The 17,425-nt window shown below is 35.2% G+C and overlaps 2 protein-coding genes across 4 annotated transcripts; one reads left to right on the top strand and one right to left on the bottom strand.

The window, feature by feature from the left end:
• Positions 1–348: 348 nt before the first annotated feature.
• LOC115450049 (GDNF-inducible zinc finger protein 1) lies at positions 349–10,993 on the top strand. 3 transcript variants are annotated; one of them, XM_030178001.2, is made up of 7 exons: positions 370–640; positions 1,082–1,217; positions 2,061–2,135; positions 2,328–2,408; positions 2,905–3,075; positions 3,218–4,400; positions 10,617–10,993. In XM_030178001.2, the coding sequence occupies exons 1-6, from the start codon at positions 512–514 to the stop codon at positions 4,390–4,392; spliced, it is 1,767 nt and encodes a 588-aa protein (XP_030033861.2). In that variant the 5' UTR covers positions 370–511; the 3' UTR covers positions 4,393–4,400; positions 10,617–10,993. The 3 variants fall into 3 exon arrangements, with proteins under 3 accessions (XP_037299240.1, XP_030033861.2, XP_030033860.2); XM_037443343.1 differs by lacking the exon at positions 10,617–10,993 and having other exon boundaries at positions 349–640; positions 2,908–3,075; positions 3,218–5,118; XM_030178000.2 differs by lacking the exon at positions 10,617–10,993 and having other exon boundaries at positions 373–640; positions 3,218–5,118.
• On the bottom strand, positions 6,330–17,108 carry LOC115450050 (zinc finger protein 43). The gene is made up of 5 exons (XM_030178002.2): positions 16,861–17,108; positions 10,577–10,715; positions 9,865–9,933; positions 9,370–9,540; positions 6,330–8,340 (listed from the first exon to the last, which is right to left on the bottom strand). Exons 1-5 carry the CDS (start codon positions 16,990–16,992, stop codon positions 7,127–7,129), a joined length of 1,725 nt encoding a protein of 574 aa, XP_030033862.1. The 5' UTR covers positions 16,993–17,108; the 3' UTR covers positions 6,330–7,126.
• Between the last annotated feature and the right edge of the window lie 317 nt (positions 17,109–17,425).

Genomic DNA, 17,425 nt, shown 5'->3' with positions numbered 1-17,425 from the left:
ATCGTGATAAATAATTTGGTTTAACGATAGGTGTTTCAGCTATATAATAGAAAAGAGTTGAAATATCAACTTACAACTTGCAATAGTAATACGAGCTTTGATATTATGTCGTTTCACATAAAATCGTACCTATGTATATATAATTCTATTCGATTCGATTTGAAATTTCGATCCCCATAAAACTTCGTGAGTACATCATTGGTCTGAGATTTACACCCTGAGGCATGACATTGACACTTGACAAATGACAGTTGACATTTTTTTTTATCATTATTTTACCCTCATCCCATGTCGCGTTAATATCGTATAATTATCATAAACATTATTTCGAACTCTTTGCACTTATTGTTTTTGCAATGCTCCATTTCAGTCAGGCCACAGTATATAAATTAAAAAATTATATGTTTATAAAAATATTAAATATGATCACGAAATCACAAATATCTAACGATAGGTTTCACTGGAAAATATAAAATTGTTTATATTCCTAAGAGTGTCATTATTTAACACAATGGAAGTGGTTAGTGAATGCCGGTGCTGTCTTTCAAAAGGCATTCATAAAGATTTTTACACGTCTTACACGAATTGTAATGAAAAAGAATACTATCCTGACATGTTACAGGAATGTTTTAATATTGTGGTACGTGCGTTATCTTTCTACATACTAATTACAATAAATAAATGCTTTATCTAGACGTAGTTATAGTTTTATTATTCACAAGCACATATCGAAATTCAACTTTTGATGCTTATGTTGTATGGGCCCCAATGCCGATTGGATTAATGTACAAAGATAAATTCAATACATTAATAATGTAAACTGCTTAGACTCTTATTTGCAAGTTATGAATATAAATAATTTCTTTTTCAATAGCATATGGTAGGACTTCAGAAGGCTGAATCCTTTCATATTTTCATGGCAACCAATTTTTTTTTTATTTTAGTCAATATATTTGAATTCATATTAATCGCATTACTAAAACACTTGTGTATATTTGGTAATGTAAAACCAAAATTACAGTTTTATGTAAGTACTATAACTTTGTAAATGAAGTATGTACAAATATCTTGGCTTCCACAGTTGTCCTGCTCAGAATATTATCCTCACTCAATATGTGATGTGTGCATACAAGCCGTGCAAAGTTCACTTTCTTTCAAGAAACAAGTGCTAAGAGTGGAAGAAAAGCTCAGGAGCAGGTTACACAATGTTGAAGATGGTATGGCACATATGCTGTAAAGATTATTATATTTCATTATTTTTAGTTTATGTTGGTCAACTTTATGGAGATTAAATGTCATTTTGTGGATAAGGAAAATAGTAGAATAAGAAGTATGAACTATAAATTGCACTTTAAGCATAGGACATAACGTGTTGAACTTCAGTGAGGTTTCCCAGATGTCTATAGTGCATTCATGAACAAAATGTAGTAGTAAAATATACATGTGGTACACATCAATGATTTTACTAAATATTACAAAACAGGATTTCATCTGGTGGTACGGAACTGTCTGGCAGAATGCAGGATTGTAGGGTGCTTCATCTTATTTACACACTTAATGATGTTCTGGTATGGATTTAATTTAGCGTTTTGGTTATTATGAATGATTACATTTTGCTGCTGAGATTTCATGTGCCATCATATTCCATAAAATATTTAAACAAAATATAAATATCCACTACAGCAGTCACCACCTCAAATTGACCACCATATCTCGAAAAAACCCCCACAAACATTTTCTAAGTAATAAAGTGGTTGAAATGTGGAACAAGCTACGTGAAGATTTTGTCAGCTTGGAATACCAATATACTCAAGAAGAGATGCAACAGATATATTGCGAGTTTAAAAAATAATTTGAGATTAACAGAATATGGGCGCTTATCAGTTTCTTATAACTGCTTGTCTGATAATAAATAGACAAATCATCATCCTTTTGCATATAAAAATTATATTAACTAAATTATTGCATTCCTGTTCCATGTTTTATGCGAATATTACATTAACCATTTTAAATTCTCATTAAGAAAGCATGCTAATTAAGTACAAGTTCAATTTTTTTAGATGACAGACAATTACAAGTTAAACTGGAAGTTAAACGAGATAGTGCCGATGAGAATGATTACATCACAGATACAGGTAATAAATATTTATAATTTATACAAACTACACTAGTATGTATTAGAAACAGTAATAACAAAGCTGTGTATTTTTCATTTGAAAAATATGGACTGACAATCAAGGATAATAACAAGCTTGTAAGTTTTTTTTTCAGCATAACACACAAACAATGTTGGTAATTATAGAAATTAATTAGAATTTAATTTTTAGATGGGAATCATCTTGAAGTGAAGCGCGAGTTGAAACATGACAGTGATGCGGACTCTGATGACTATTACTTGATTGATGCAGGTACCTACAATATAGATCACTTTTTGTTAAATCAATTTACACATATTTTTCTTCTTATAAAGATGGTATGTTACTGGAATCCCTCCGCTTAGCAACTGCAGGGCCCTGGAGGAAAGTAGGCAAGGGACAAAGATCCATTTTAGGACGGGAGGATGGGAGAAGGCCAGGTAATTGCCGCGAGCTCTTAAAGGCCTCAATGTGAATTGGCAACCATGAAGTATACACACTTAACTGAGTGCCTAGGGCCGCGATAAATGTCGCCCGTGCATGGGCATGCATTCGGTGTGGAGACCAAGCGCACAAGAAATACCTCCGGCGGAGAGGGGGGACGATTTACGTATACGTAACCTTTATAAGTTTTAAAGACACGTACCTTTTACATTGTTCCATTTGTTGAGTTAACATATGTTAAGAAGCACGGAGGGCAAGTGAAATGACTGATTTAATGTGACGATGTTATATGTGGCTATTGATTGATAAAATATCCGAATTTCAGTAGGAGATGAACCTATCCACTTGGTGAAGTCCAAAACGAGCCAGTCTTCATTGAAAAAGAAGGTAGAAGCTAAAAAAACTAAGCCAGTCGTTAAGAAGTCCCACAATACCGACAACACATGGCGAGCTGACAAAATAAAAACAATTGTTAACCGATTAACTACCTCCATGAGTAAGTTTTTTCCATTTTTGCGTTAGTTTATGTCAAATTTCTTATATAAGGTGTAGAGCTCTATAATCTATAATTTATTTGATACAATAACACTGTAACCAGTTACCAGTAATGCATTTTAATTACTTTAAAACTATTACAGATTCATGCGACTCACCAGACATGAAAACGAAAAAAGAAATAAAAACACGAAAAATAACAATCGAACCAGTGTCTAAGATCAACCTCATGTGGACCCGAACAACGCATGACAAAATAAAACATAAGGAGAACCTCCAGACCATTCTTAAGTATTCGAACGCTACGCCTTTCAAGAATAAATCCCTTCTTGGCTTCATTTGCGGGTATTGTGAGGCGGCTTACCCTGACCCAGCTGATTTAAGAACTCACACTGAAATAGACCACAAGAAAGAGCGCTTAGAGTTCAAGTCTTCTTTTGACATGACTGAATACAGCGTCAAGCTGAATGTGGCTGATTTAATGTGCACCTTGTGTGATGCCAAAATGGATAATCTGGGAGCTTTGAAAGAGCATTTAGTGAAAATACATGACAAGACGTTCCACAATGATATCAAAGACCACATTCTCCAGTTCAAGTTAAAGAAGGGGGACTGTTTCGACTGCGCTATGTGTAGTTCTACGTATGAAACGTTTAAAATGTTGAAACAACACATGAACAAGCACTACAGCAACTATATCTGCTCTAAATGTGGTACTGCTTTTGCGACGAAAAGGTCTCTAAACGCACACAGAACGACGCACCAAGAAGGCAGTTTCAAATGCGACCACTGTGATAAGGTCTTCGCGACCCGCTCCAAAAAGTGCTACCACGAGAAAATGAAGCATCTCGGAGCGAGGAACATATCCAACTGTCCATACTGCAATGAGCCATTCAGAAGCTATTATCAGAGAAACCAGCACTTAGTGAAAGTCCACAACAACGAAGCGCAATATAAATGCAACGTGTGCAACAAGGCCTATATTCTGAAGTCATTACTCATGTATCACATTAAGAAAAGCCATTTGATGGAACGCAATTGTCAGTGTACGGAATGTGGATTTAGATTTTTCAGTAAGAAAGCCCTAAAGGCACACATGGTGAAGCACACGGGTGAGAGAATATACGCTTGCGAGGTGTGCAAAAAGTCTTACGCGAGGAAATACACACTGCGGGAGCACATGAGGATCCACAATAACGACAGGAGGTTCAAATGTGACGTTTGCGGCTTAACTTTTGTGCAGAAATGCAGCTTGAAGAGCCATCTGTTGTCGAATCACGGGATTAGTGTTGCAGCGAGCGATATAACGTCTTCATAGTCTATCATGTATGTATATGAGCTATAATTTATCGCAAGAAAAGGAATGTGCCGTGTACAAAGATTAAATCCACAGCCGGGCTTGTGATCGGCTAGCAATATTATACTAAGTCCAAATAAAAATTATTAAAAAAAAATATGCTCGGTTGTATAAAGCCAGTATAACCTAGAGGCGTCGAAGTGATTTAAAGTGTAATAATAAAATTGTAACAGGCCGATGTCTTGAGATATTGAAGACAAACTAATATCGGAAAGTGGGTAAGTCAATACTAGAGCAACAGAAACCAGAACATTTTTTTTTTTATTTTTGTCCGTTTATGTTCGTACACGCATCACGCCAAAACTACTGCAAGGTATTGAATGCAGTTTTCACATATATTTTGCTCTAGACCTCTAGGTATAACATAAAATATAGGCTCCATTTTATCCCGGGAACATATAAAGGGGGACTTTATCCTGGAAAAACTCTATGACGCGCGCCGCGAGCAAAAGCCAGTATTTACTATAAATTATTTTTAGAACAATTAGTTAAGTTGTAGAACTTCAATGAAGTGTAATGTGTTATTAGTTACAAATCTCCCAACAAACAAGGGTCTTTGTGAACCGCTATTACAGATTTCAAAATTATTGTAAAATAGGTGCCTAAATAAAGTAGAAACGAAAGAATATTTTTCTCTTTAGAATATAAAATGTGTAAATAAATGTTAATAGTACACGATTAATTGAGTTACATGTTTTATTTCAAATCAATCGCAATCTTATTGCTTATCGGTTTTTAGCTATGACTCTGCAAGAATAAAAGTTCTTTCTCGATATAAAAGCCCGGTTGTGCACTTTTATATAATAAAAGAGAAATACATCATAATTATTTTTAAATAAATTAAGAAACAGACTGGTGAGATTAAACTACCGAAACGATTTTGATGTGATATGGGTTTTTCTTGAGTTTAAATATAGACAACTTACGATTTTTTTTTGTCAAAGCATCGACAAGTGACGTCACATGCAAGTATCACTTCTTTTTCTTGACACTCACTCCTTTTGTCGAATTTTTAAGAACCTATTCTTTTTAAAATAACTTGTTAATATTTTACTGAATTTTATTTATTCGAAGTAAATATTTGATAACTGTAGAAAATAAAAAAGAGTTAAATACCATTGTAAAAAAAAAATCTTTTTATTACAAGGTCGACACACAGGAAAAGAAATTAAAACGATAAAATACCATTATATTTTATTGAATATGTAACAAAAAATAAATATAATTTTCATATTTAGATGTGATAAAAGTAATAATGTAACCCAAACTCACTTTTAAATAACAAAAACGAACACTGCAACATTGTTCAATTCTTACCAGAGACAGGTCGATGGCTCGTAAGTAAAATATCGTATCTGGAAGAATAGCGATATTAACTTTTTAGCGTTTCGTTATCTAGGTACGATCAATTCAAAAGTTAATAAATGAAAAGAAAACTCCATTAAAAACTATTTACTAATGTTTTTTAATGGGTTTGTTAGTAAACAGCACCTAGATAATGAAACGTTAGAGAAGTGAATATTGCTATTTATTCAGATACGATAGTTTACTTAGGACCCCTCGAGGTATGTCTTCATAGCAGCTGCACGACCATGACTAATCCGTCACATATTGCACATTAAACACTTGCCACATTTAGTAACGTTTTTTTATATCCATCCGGATAGCGACCACCGTATACAAGGGTATACCACTAGCAAATACATACACCCATATACACTGATCATTAAAGTGTAGATTAGGAAGTTCTCGCAGCAACATTGCGCTACAACTTCCAGATGCATACGTTACCGGCTATATTGCAACACTTCTATACACATACAACTTGCAACTCCCAACTTTAAAATGAGACAGAAGTAGTTGCGTCTTTTTACGCGGTAATAATCGGTTGCGGAAAAATAACTTCTGCAAGTTTTCTTGCTAACCTACAGCCCGCTTAAGGACATGTATTTCGTTTTAAAAATTACCAACATTACGTACACAGTCTAGTCTTACTAACACAGCTTGTTCATCTTAGATTTGAAATTGTAGCTACACCATATCCCGAGACTATAGTGACAGGTCAGACACAAGGTATCGGGAGAATCTACTGAATGTTATCTTTATTGATACACGTTGAAACTCACAATTTAATTAGTTTGTCATTCTACACGACTAACAATGATATTAAACTAGAAGATGAACCCACTTTTATTTTACATATAAGTATTTTTTATGATACATCTGTTGCCGGGTCTCTTGCGCTGTTTGGTTTGTTGTTTCAATAAATAGGTGCCAAAAGATATATTGTGCCTGTTCGTGCATGCTATGTTTCATAGCTAGCGCCCAATTACTGGTTTTGACGGTATAAATGACATCGATTGCGACACAAATAGTGTGATCTTATCTATCATTGGCTTACCTAATACCATTTACAACACCTTCCCTTGCACATACTAAGTTATCGAGTTGACTAGCAATAGTTACGTTATTACAAAATAATAGTTCCTACATCTTGGGCTCCAGCATGTTGCTTGTTCAAATATTTAGGCGACGCCACTGTGTTAGAAAACAGACTAAACGCAGGGCCTATTGTAATGATCGCAAGAGAACCGGCTTAATCCATAAACAGATTATATCACTTATATATTATTATAGTATATCCCTCAGGAATACAACCAGTTCTTTCCCTTCCCATTCTACTTTTATTTAACACTCAAAGGCTCTCCGGGCTACATAAATCACTTCTAGAGGTCTCGTACTCAGCCAGTGTAATGCCATGGTTTGACAACATGTGACTTTTGAGACTGCATTTCTGAACAAATGCCAAAGCGCATATACCACACTTGAATCTCCTGTCGTTGTTGTGAATTCTCATATGTTCTCTCAAGGTTTTCTTCCTGGCATATGCTTTAGGACACACTGTACATTTAAACACTCTTTCCCCATTGTGTTTTATCATATGCTCGTCCAGAGATTGCTTGATAAAGAATCCTTGCCCGCACTCGGCACAAATGTGATTCCGCTCCATCAAATGAACTTTCTTTATGTGAGCCGTGAGCTTCGACTTCAGAATAAATGACTTGTCGCATATATTGCATTTATAAGAGGCCGCAACCATGTTGTGTTCTTTGAACATGTGCCTATTCCTTTGGTAATAACTCGTGAAAGATTGATCGCAATGCGGACAGTTCGTCGTGTACCGGGCGCCAGAGTTGTGAGTGTACTTCTCGTGACACATCTTTCTAACTCGAGTGCTGAACACTTTGTCACAAAACGTACAATTGAAACTGCCGATTTCGTGTGTTCTTTGATGGTTTTTAAGACGATGTTTATTTATAAAACCTAAATCGCAAACCTCACAGATATAATTTCGGTAATGTCCGTTCATGTGCTGCAACAGCATTTTAAATGTCTCGAATGTGGAATTACAAAGCGCACAATTCAACATTTCACTATCAGTCAACTTAAATTCTAGAATATAGTCATGCACGTCGGAATAAAATTTCACATCGTGTTCTTTGCTCAAGTGTTTCTTCAGATTGGTTATGACGTCAAAGCTCGCCATGCAAGTACTGCATTTTAAATCAGTGATGTCCATTTTTACCGACAGATTATTTTTGTCCATCCTCTTTTTGTCGATCAAATCAACGCCATTGTGGTTTTCTCTCGTATGATTTCTTAGTTCTTCAATTTTTTGAAATGTTTCTTTACAATAAGCGCAGACGATTCCCGCCAGTGTTTTGTTAGAAAAAGGCGTACAGTTTGAATATTTGAGAATGTTGTCTATGTTCAATTTGTGCTTCATACTATCATTGATAAATCGTATGTTAGGCAAAACCTTCGCAGGTTTTATGATCTTGTTCATTTCCGAGAGAGCTCTGATTGATATTTTTAAGGGACCAGTGCTGATTTTTTTCGCTTTCTTTTCTGTAAAGGAAATGTTGTATAGTAAGTTTTTTTTTATTATTAAGAATGACAGAAACCTATCTACAATACAGTAGTGAGTCGCAGAATAGTCTATTGACAATATGCAAAACAATGATATATTGCCATCGGCGTAGATTATAGAACTATAAGCTATTTGCAATAACATTCTTTTTTTTCGGAATTGATTAATTTTAGACTGGCTAATTTTGCGATGACGTCACACGTCACATTTTAAGGGTAAACTGTTCTCATTTAGGCTGGTTGATTCTCCTGCCTGCCCATGCTCTACACCTGGTTACAAGGTTGAACAATCTGCTCATCACGTACTTTGGGAGTGTGGTCTCTGGCATGAAGAGCGCAACATCATGTTAAACAGTATGCAAATAACATCTGGGGTTGTATACTACATGAACCTTGTTGAGACTAGACGGAATTTCCGTGCTTTCCGGCGTTTTTGCCATGCCTATTGTAATCAAATCTAACAGCTCATGTGGTAGGACCCTTTCATTTAATTTTATCCGTGGTGCTTTATAACTAGCTTATCTAGTTGTAAACGTCCCTATCCTTGAGGTTAAATCGCCTCCTTACATCATGATTTTGTCACCCGCATTGCTCTGGAGGGAAGTGGACAATTAATATTTCCAACTCCTCGCTATCTTTCTATTTGATTAATTTCGCTGCGGGATAATGACAAATTAGTTTTCCCTGAGACTCGCCGAGCTTCACCGCTCGGTGTCATAAAATGCATGCCACTGCTGATCCTGGCTTACAGGAGTTGGAGTGGTGGGTGTGAGGGCGGGAAAGTGTCTAGATATGTGACGTCATGTCACTGAATTGACCATTTACCAGAGCTAGTGTAAATGTTTATTTTATTATTTTGTAATCTATGAGTTTACTTCTAACATGCATGCAAACCTCCAAAGATCTTTACAAATTTTCGTATTTATAATACTTGTAGGATAGTAGGATGAAAATATGATTGCATGGATTTAAAATGAACATGACAATGAACCCTAAATATTCCCTCACCTATACTTGTGTCTGCCATGATGGCGCGTTTCTTGCTCGAACTGTTTTTCTGCTCGACGTGTTTTCTTTTCACCGTGATGTCATTGAAGCCGAGCATCTCGGCCAAATTCTTTTCTTCCTCATCATCATCATCTCTTAAATGTTCGTAGTCAGACATCTCTTCTTTCACATCTGTAAGATACAATTAATTACAAATCAACAATATGCAGATTTTGCTATGCTTGTTTGGTAAATAACTATTTACAATTCTGGTAATTGTGCCAGTCATGAGCGTGTAGAGGCACGAGTCGTGAGAAAAAGTGATGGATTAGTTTAACGTCCAATGCACTGATGTTTCGTACAATTAGTTCCTTAGTTGATACTCTATTTCCGTACACGTGCCATGCGGCTATTTTCGTTTAGCGTGTACATACGCGAGCTCGCCTCCACCACTATTCTTCTGTGCTAACTTGTGCTGTTTGCTGGACGAAATCCGTTTGTTTTCTAGATATTTACCTAAAAAATATATTCCATTGTCGTCGTCTTCTTCCGAAAGTTCTAATTTCACCTTCGTCGCTATTTCGTCTGAAATTCAAATATTTAATATACTATGCTGTTAGATAGAATATGCTCTTGGTGACTGATTTATATTTCAAATACATAAACGGGTCAACATGACAGCACGGTTAATGACTTAAATGTTTGAGAGAAAGAAAAGGATTGAAATTTGGCACTGATACTTTATGTGAAGAGGATGAATAATTAATTTGAACATGATCAGTGGTCAGTCTAGAACTAAAAACGATTCGACAATCTGAAATATTCAGTACTCAGATTACTTTGTGTTGATACGAACCAAATACGAGCGCAAAGGTTTTGAATATAAAAATATTGTTGGCATTACTAATTAAGATTCGAAGCTGCCGTAGTGAAAATCACATAACTATCAGTATGTAATATCAATCAGACAGAAAATATAAAAGAAATAGTAATATGTAACAGGATAAAAGAAAAGGTTCTGTTGTAGGGCATTTAAAATTTTGTAACAGAAATGTTATATGAAATACTTGAGCATTTATGATTGGAAAAATGCTCAAGAATTTCAAAATGTGACACTATTAGTACAAGATTATATTATTTTATGCAATTAATCTATAATTTCCTCTAAAGAGGCACAGAATTGCACATGTTGCCACTTCCTAAATCCTCCTTGTATTCACCAACAGACCTTTTAGCATTAGTGTGGCCTGCAGCTGTATGTTTTTCAGGCAGCGCTGCACCTGCTGCTTGAAGTCGCACGCGTCGCGCAGCCGCGTGATACACACCTCGCAGATCCCGCCATCACCCTCCACATCACTCACTAGCATCTATAATAAAAACAATTCATTGTACATGGACTATTTGATATTGTATACTACACCAGCCTGAGATTCCCTTGGCTATATTGTCATTGTATGCACAAAAAAGCAATGCAATCTTAATTTAATTAACTTATATAAGGGTGTTAAGTTTAGGAATACATTCTAGTTTTATGTTTGTATATTTTATATTTGTTATAGTTTTTTGACTGTTGTAGGTAACTGTGTTTGTAAAATATAAATATAATGTGGGTAGGTAGACGGAAGAATAAAGTTAGTCTTGAGCACGCAGTGGTGTTTGATTAGCGCATAACCTTTACATGGCGCAGCCGGTATTGAAATTTTAAAATGGAGTCAGTTTTGCGACCTCCTGAGACTTTTAAGTTCGAAAATAATTTATTAAATACTACATCTGGAAATTTAAGCAGAGACTGGGACAAATGGAAGAAATCTTTTAACACTTACTTCGAAGCATGCGAGTTGAAGAAGAAGGACAACAAAGTACAAGTTAATATATTATTGCATGTAATTGGAGATCAGTGTCGCGAAGTGTACGATCAATTTAAAGTGGAATGTAAAACTGTTAACGAATTACTTGAGCAATTTGATAAATTTTTCATACCGAAAAAGAATTTGGCGGTCGAACGTCATAAATTTTTTAAACGAGATCAACACGAATTGGAGTCAACGGAGCAATATGTGTTTGAGTTGAACAAAATAGCAGCCAATTGCGATTTTGAAAATCTGCGAGATGACCTGGTATGCAGTCGTTTAATTTGTGGTATAAGCGATATGGCTTTGGCGGAGCGATTATTAAGAGAACCTGATGTTACACTACCGAAGGCTCTCGACATATGTAGATTGGCTGAAATGTCGCGTGTTCACGCACAGAATATTAAGCAAGAAAATGGTGACCAGCACGTTCATCAAATTTCTCAAGGTGCAAATATTGAAAGCAATAAGCCAAGCTGTCCTCAAGTATTTGCTGTAAATCGGAAGCGCGATTATGAGTACGGTAATACGCGTCCGCAGTCACAACGATTTCGAAACACGCACTCGCAGTCAACTTCATTCGTGTCACGACCGCTGTATCAAAATAACTACCCTCCGGCCCAAGCACGAATCTTTAGGCAGTCAAATAATAATATACAAGTACCAAGGAACAGTTCACGAAAGACAGAAACCACAGCTAACAGGAACATATTGTGTAAAAACTGTGGTCGCATACACAAGCATAATGAGTGTTTCGCATACGGACAACGGTGCAATAATTGTTATAAAATGAACCACTACGCTAGGATGTGTAGGGTAGGCAGAGTCCACGAAGTGCAGGAGGATGACTCAACCGATCAGGTAAAATTTAATAATAGTTATAGGTACAGTGATTGGTTAGTTGATTTAAAAATTAACAATCAAACAATATGTTTTAAGTTGGACACTGGAGCTGATGTGAATGTTTTGCCGCGCAAATATCTTGGTAAAATCCACATAAAAGAAAGTGAGCTAACTAAAACATCTATAAAATTGCAGGGTTATTCTGGTAGTCCGATTATCGTTTTAGGCAAATGCTATTTAAAAGTTATATATAAAAATACCACATATTTATTACAATTTATTGTCGTAAATGTTAATTCATCCCCAATATTAGGTAAAAGTTCGTGCGAGGAACTGAAATTAATAAAAAGAGTTATGGCTATAGGGACATCAGATAAAACAGATAGTAAAAGCATATTTGATGAGTTTCCTAGTGTTTTTGAAGGTATGGGTTGTTTGCCTGGTGAATACAAAATACAATTGAGAGAAGATGCTCAGCCGGTAGTTCATGCACCTAGAAAATTACCTGTTTCTCTGAAAGAACAAATAAAAAGTAAATTATTACAAATGCAAAGTGAAGGAATTATAGCTAAAGTAGAGGGACCGACAGATTGGGTTAATAGTATGACCGTAGTTAAAAAGGTAAATGGTGATTTACGTATCTGTCTGGATCCTCGTGATTTAAATAAAGCAATCAAACGCGAGCATTTTAAGTTACCAACTTTTGAAGAAATTGTAACTTGTTTATCCGGTGCAAAATATTTTAGCACTCTTGATGCAAAGCAAGGATTTTGGCAACTAAAATTACATAAAAATAGTACAGATCTTTGCACTTTTAGCACAGTTTTCGGAAGGTTTAAATTTTACGAATGCCTTACGGAATATCGTCCGCTTCAGAAGTTTTTCATAAACGCTTATACAGTCACTTTGATGATTTAGATGGGGTTAGTCTATTTGTTGATGATTTATTAATTTATGGCCCGACAAAAGAGATTCATGATCAACGACTGCGGGCGGTACTTAAGCGGTGCGAAGATATTAATATAAAACTAAATAAGGAAAAATGCAAAATCGGTTTGACGGAAATAAAATATTTAGGCCATAAAATTACAAAATTAGTTCCCACGTTAATGCTATAACTAATATGCCGATACCAAATAACACGAAAGATGTGGAAAGATTCTTGGGCCTTGTAACGTATGTAAGTAATTTTGTTCCAAATTTTTCGGAAAAAACATTTATCTTATTAAAAAAGGACATTGCTTGGCATTGGAATGCTGAACACGAAAAATGTTTCAATAATCTTAAACAATGTCTAGTCAGGCCACCAGTATTGCAATATTATAACTTAGAAAAACCTGTGGTTATATCAGTAGACGCCAGTAAAACGGCTTAGGGGCTTGCCTTCTACAAGATAATTTGCCCGTATGTTATGCATCTAAATCATTAACTAAGACAGAAAAATCTTATGCTCAAATAGAAAAGGAATTGTATGCATGCGTATTTGCTTGCGAAAAGTTCTATACGTACATATACGGCCGTACAGATATTATTATTGAAACGGATCACAAGCCTTTGGTAAGCATAATAAACAAACCCCTCAGCAGTGCGCCGGCGCGTTTGCAAAGAATGTTATTACGTTTGCAACCGTATACATTTAAGTTAATATATAAACCTGGCAAGTATCTATTTATTGCTGACACACTATCCCGTGCAGTCGCACCGGCGGCACATAGCGAGGCGCACTCGTCGCGCGACTACCTTGAAGCGCAGGCGCAGGTATGTGCGTTAACGACGAGTAATCCATTGACTGACACGCATTTTTACAAGTACAAAATGTACCAAAGATGATGTAGAATCTCAAGAACTAATTAAAGTTATAAAACAAGGATGGCCGAGTGAAAAGTGTAAGGTATCTAACATCTTGAGGTGTTATTGGGACAGCAGAGATGAATTAACAGTAGATTTTGGGATCATATGGAAGAACTCTCGGGTAGTTATTCCGAAGTGTATGCGACGTGAGATGCTTAAAAGAATTCATGCCAGTCATTTGGGCATCGAAAAGTGTAAGCTGAGGGCTCGAGAAATAATGTTTTGGCCGAATATGAACTCGGAATTACAGGATTACTTGTCCCGTTGTCAGGCTTGTTTAACTTATAAAAAGCAAAACATAAGAGAACCTTTAATTCCACATGAAATACCTAGCCGACCTTGGTGCAAAATAGGAACTGATATCTTCCATTTGGGGGCAAAATCATATGTTATAGTTGTTGATTACTTTAGTAAGTACGTGGAAATTTCTCAATTAAGTTCACTGTCCTCAGAAAACATAGTACATAAATTGAAAAATATATTTAGTAGATTAGGTATACCAGAAATTGTCATGTCGGATAATGGACCCGAATTTTCATCGAATTATTTTTGTTGTTTTGCCAGGGATTGGAATTTTAAACACGTGACGTCATCACCAAGGTATCCCCAATCCAATGGTCAAGTAGAACGAGCAATACAAACTATAAAAAACATCATGAGAAAGACTATATACAGTAAAGGTGATATTAATTTAGCGCTTTTAGAATACTTAAATACTCCTTTAAGCAAAGAAATAGCATCTCCTGCGGAATTAATATTCAATAGGAAGCTACGAAGTATAGTTCCATGCTCGCCGAAATTACTTATGCCAAAGATAATAAATAAAACAAGAAGCAAATTAACTTCCCGACAAAATATTCAAAAACGGTATTATGATAAAGGATCTAGGTCTTTAAAACCATTGTCGATAGGAGAAAAAGTTAAGGTATGGTTTTGCAATAAATGGATTTCAGCAACGATTAACGAGTTTTAGGTCTCCGATCCTATTTGATTAAAATGAATAATGGTAAATAAATATAATACGACGCAATAGAAAACATTTAATTGTTGATTCATACCGAAACGTTGAATTAACCAAACCAATTTTGTATGATGACATAAAATTAGAAAACAGTATTACTACTACTGCGTACCCTGTTGTTTTCGGCTCCAGTAACAACTTACAGCTACATAATCGAGAACTTGGTCAATCAAATTGTAATTATTATTATCGCACTCATTCCGGCAGGACAGTGAAACCGCCTGATCGGTGGGGTTACCCCGCAACGACAAGCTAGTGTACCTGTGTGGCCGGCAATCATCTCCGCTATTTTTTTTTTACAACTGTCACAAGTTTACATATTAACAGCTATCTGTACATATAGTGTAAGATTAAATAGTACTTAATACTATTATTTTATGTGTAATGGTTTTGTGAACATTTAATTACCCTAAATGTGAAAAAAAAAAATATAAATATAATTATGTTTGCGGTAGGTAATATTATGTTTTTATATCACTAAAGAAATGTTGAATTTTTATTTATTTTGTTTATGAAAGGGATTGTAGGTAACTGTGTTTGTAAAATATAAATATAATGTGGGTAGGTAGACGGAAAAATAAAGTTAGTCTTGAGCACGCAGTGGTGTTTGATTAGCGCATAACCTTTACAACTGTAATCTATTTTGCATCTTAATTTAATAAATAAATAATTGCAGGGAAAACTATGATGAATTAGCATAAATAATTTATTGCTGCTTTTAGTTGGGTTCTTGGAGCAGTAGGTAAGGCATGTAGGGACCATGGATCAGAATGTCCTAGGTTATATTCACAGATTGGAGACTTATAAAATTTTTCAAACACCCAGGAGGTTTTCAAATTTCGTTCAACCCTAGGGATTCAAATACAGGATCTCAGTGTGGTAGTCATACTCATACTGTACTATACATTTGCAACTACGCCAACGAGGCAGTCAATATCACATACATCAATCTTAATGTGGGGTCAAGATTATATGTGGCAGTATTTATCTCTATTCATTTTAGAAAAAGGTATAAGTTTCTGTATGAGTAGCAATATCTAACACTTCTTATAATTTTGAATAAATAAACCAAATACTTATGCAATGAGAAAATTTGGATTTATTAATATTGTTTGCACTCCACAATTATTTTCTTTTTAAATTCCAATTAGACATACCTATGAGACCCCTTTTCCACAGATAAAGGTTTAAAAGGATGTAAAGGTCGGATGTTTAAAGTATTGGGCCTTAGACTAGACTTTTTTTTAACCTGACCCTATATTTGTTAGCCTGGCAAGGGCCATCTTATACAAACACAACAAACTTTTGGGTGAGTGCTACATTCGATCGCAACCCTTGAAAATTAAGGGACCATGATGAGGGCAACCCACTAACATGTTATGAAACTTGGGCTCACAATGGTCACTGGTATAGCATGAAATATCGACGGTTATAGATGCGCGTAGTCATAGTGAACTAACATTCTAACCAGTATCACTATATTTGTTGGCACACAAGCCGAAACTATTAGAAGGATCCTCGGCAGCGAGGATGGCCCTGCGGTCTTGTGGAGTGTAAGAGTTTCAAGAACTCGTTTTTACGACGTATAGCCAGTGATATTTTCCTCTGGGTCTGTCAGAATTGAACGCGACAGTCTACATTAAGCGCGGTCGGATGGAGCAATTAGATACTTATAATAGAAGAGTAATATAGTGTAATGCAGTTTTGCATACTTTTATATAGCAAGTACCTACTGATTGAAGTAAGTGACTAGAAATAGACCCATTAAAAATATTACTCAATTAGTACACAAACAAAAAAATTACATAAAGTAAGATAAACATATTAAATATAAACCGTTACAAGAAAATAAATACTTATTACGAAAGCGTCATATTGCTTTACATATTTTTTTTATATTACATATATTTCGCGTAAATTCAATAATAATGAAAATTAAATATTTACATGTATTTCAAAACAGTCCTTCAGCATATCAGCGTACACTTCAGATTTGCCTAACGATGTATATGACGCTTTTAAGTTCTTATCCGGTGGGCGCAGCATGCAGCATCGGCACATAGAAACACTTGACATCATTGTAAAATGTAAATCTTTCCAATTTAACCATACAATTTTTCAAGAAATTCTAATTTCTCTGTTTGACAGTGTCTCAATGATTAAAGTGACATAATATATATGATCATTGACATTTGACACTTGACAGGAGTTTAGATATTTTCTTAAGGCTCGTCAATCAAAGAGAAATAAATTAGACTTCTCAATACCCATGTCATTTCAGCATAAAGTGAGTGAATATTTAAGGCTTGGCTGATACATCCGTTTGTGAATTGAATTGAAAAAAAAATTCTGACTAGACGGTATACTTAAATCTAGAACGCCTATGGAAAACTGTTTATTATTGTTTATTTAACTGTTTATTTATGACAATTACAACAAGATTAATTAAGAACCAGAAAAATGTATAAACCGCTGTATAGCTTACTAATTGCTAACAAGTAACTTTACAAAA

Source organism: Manduca sexta, chromosome 26 (assembly GCF_014839805.1).
Source record: "Manduca sexta isolate Smith_Timp_Sample1 chromosome 26, JHU_Msex_v1.0, whole genome shotgun sequence".
Lineage (NCBI taxonomy): Eukaryota > Metazoa > Arthropoda > Insecta > Lepidoptera > Sphingidae > Manduca > Manduca sexta.
Note: the sequence above shows the minus strand (reverse complement) of the source record. Positions and strands in the feature narration are given on the sequence as shown.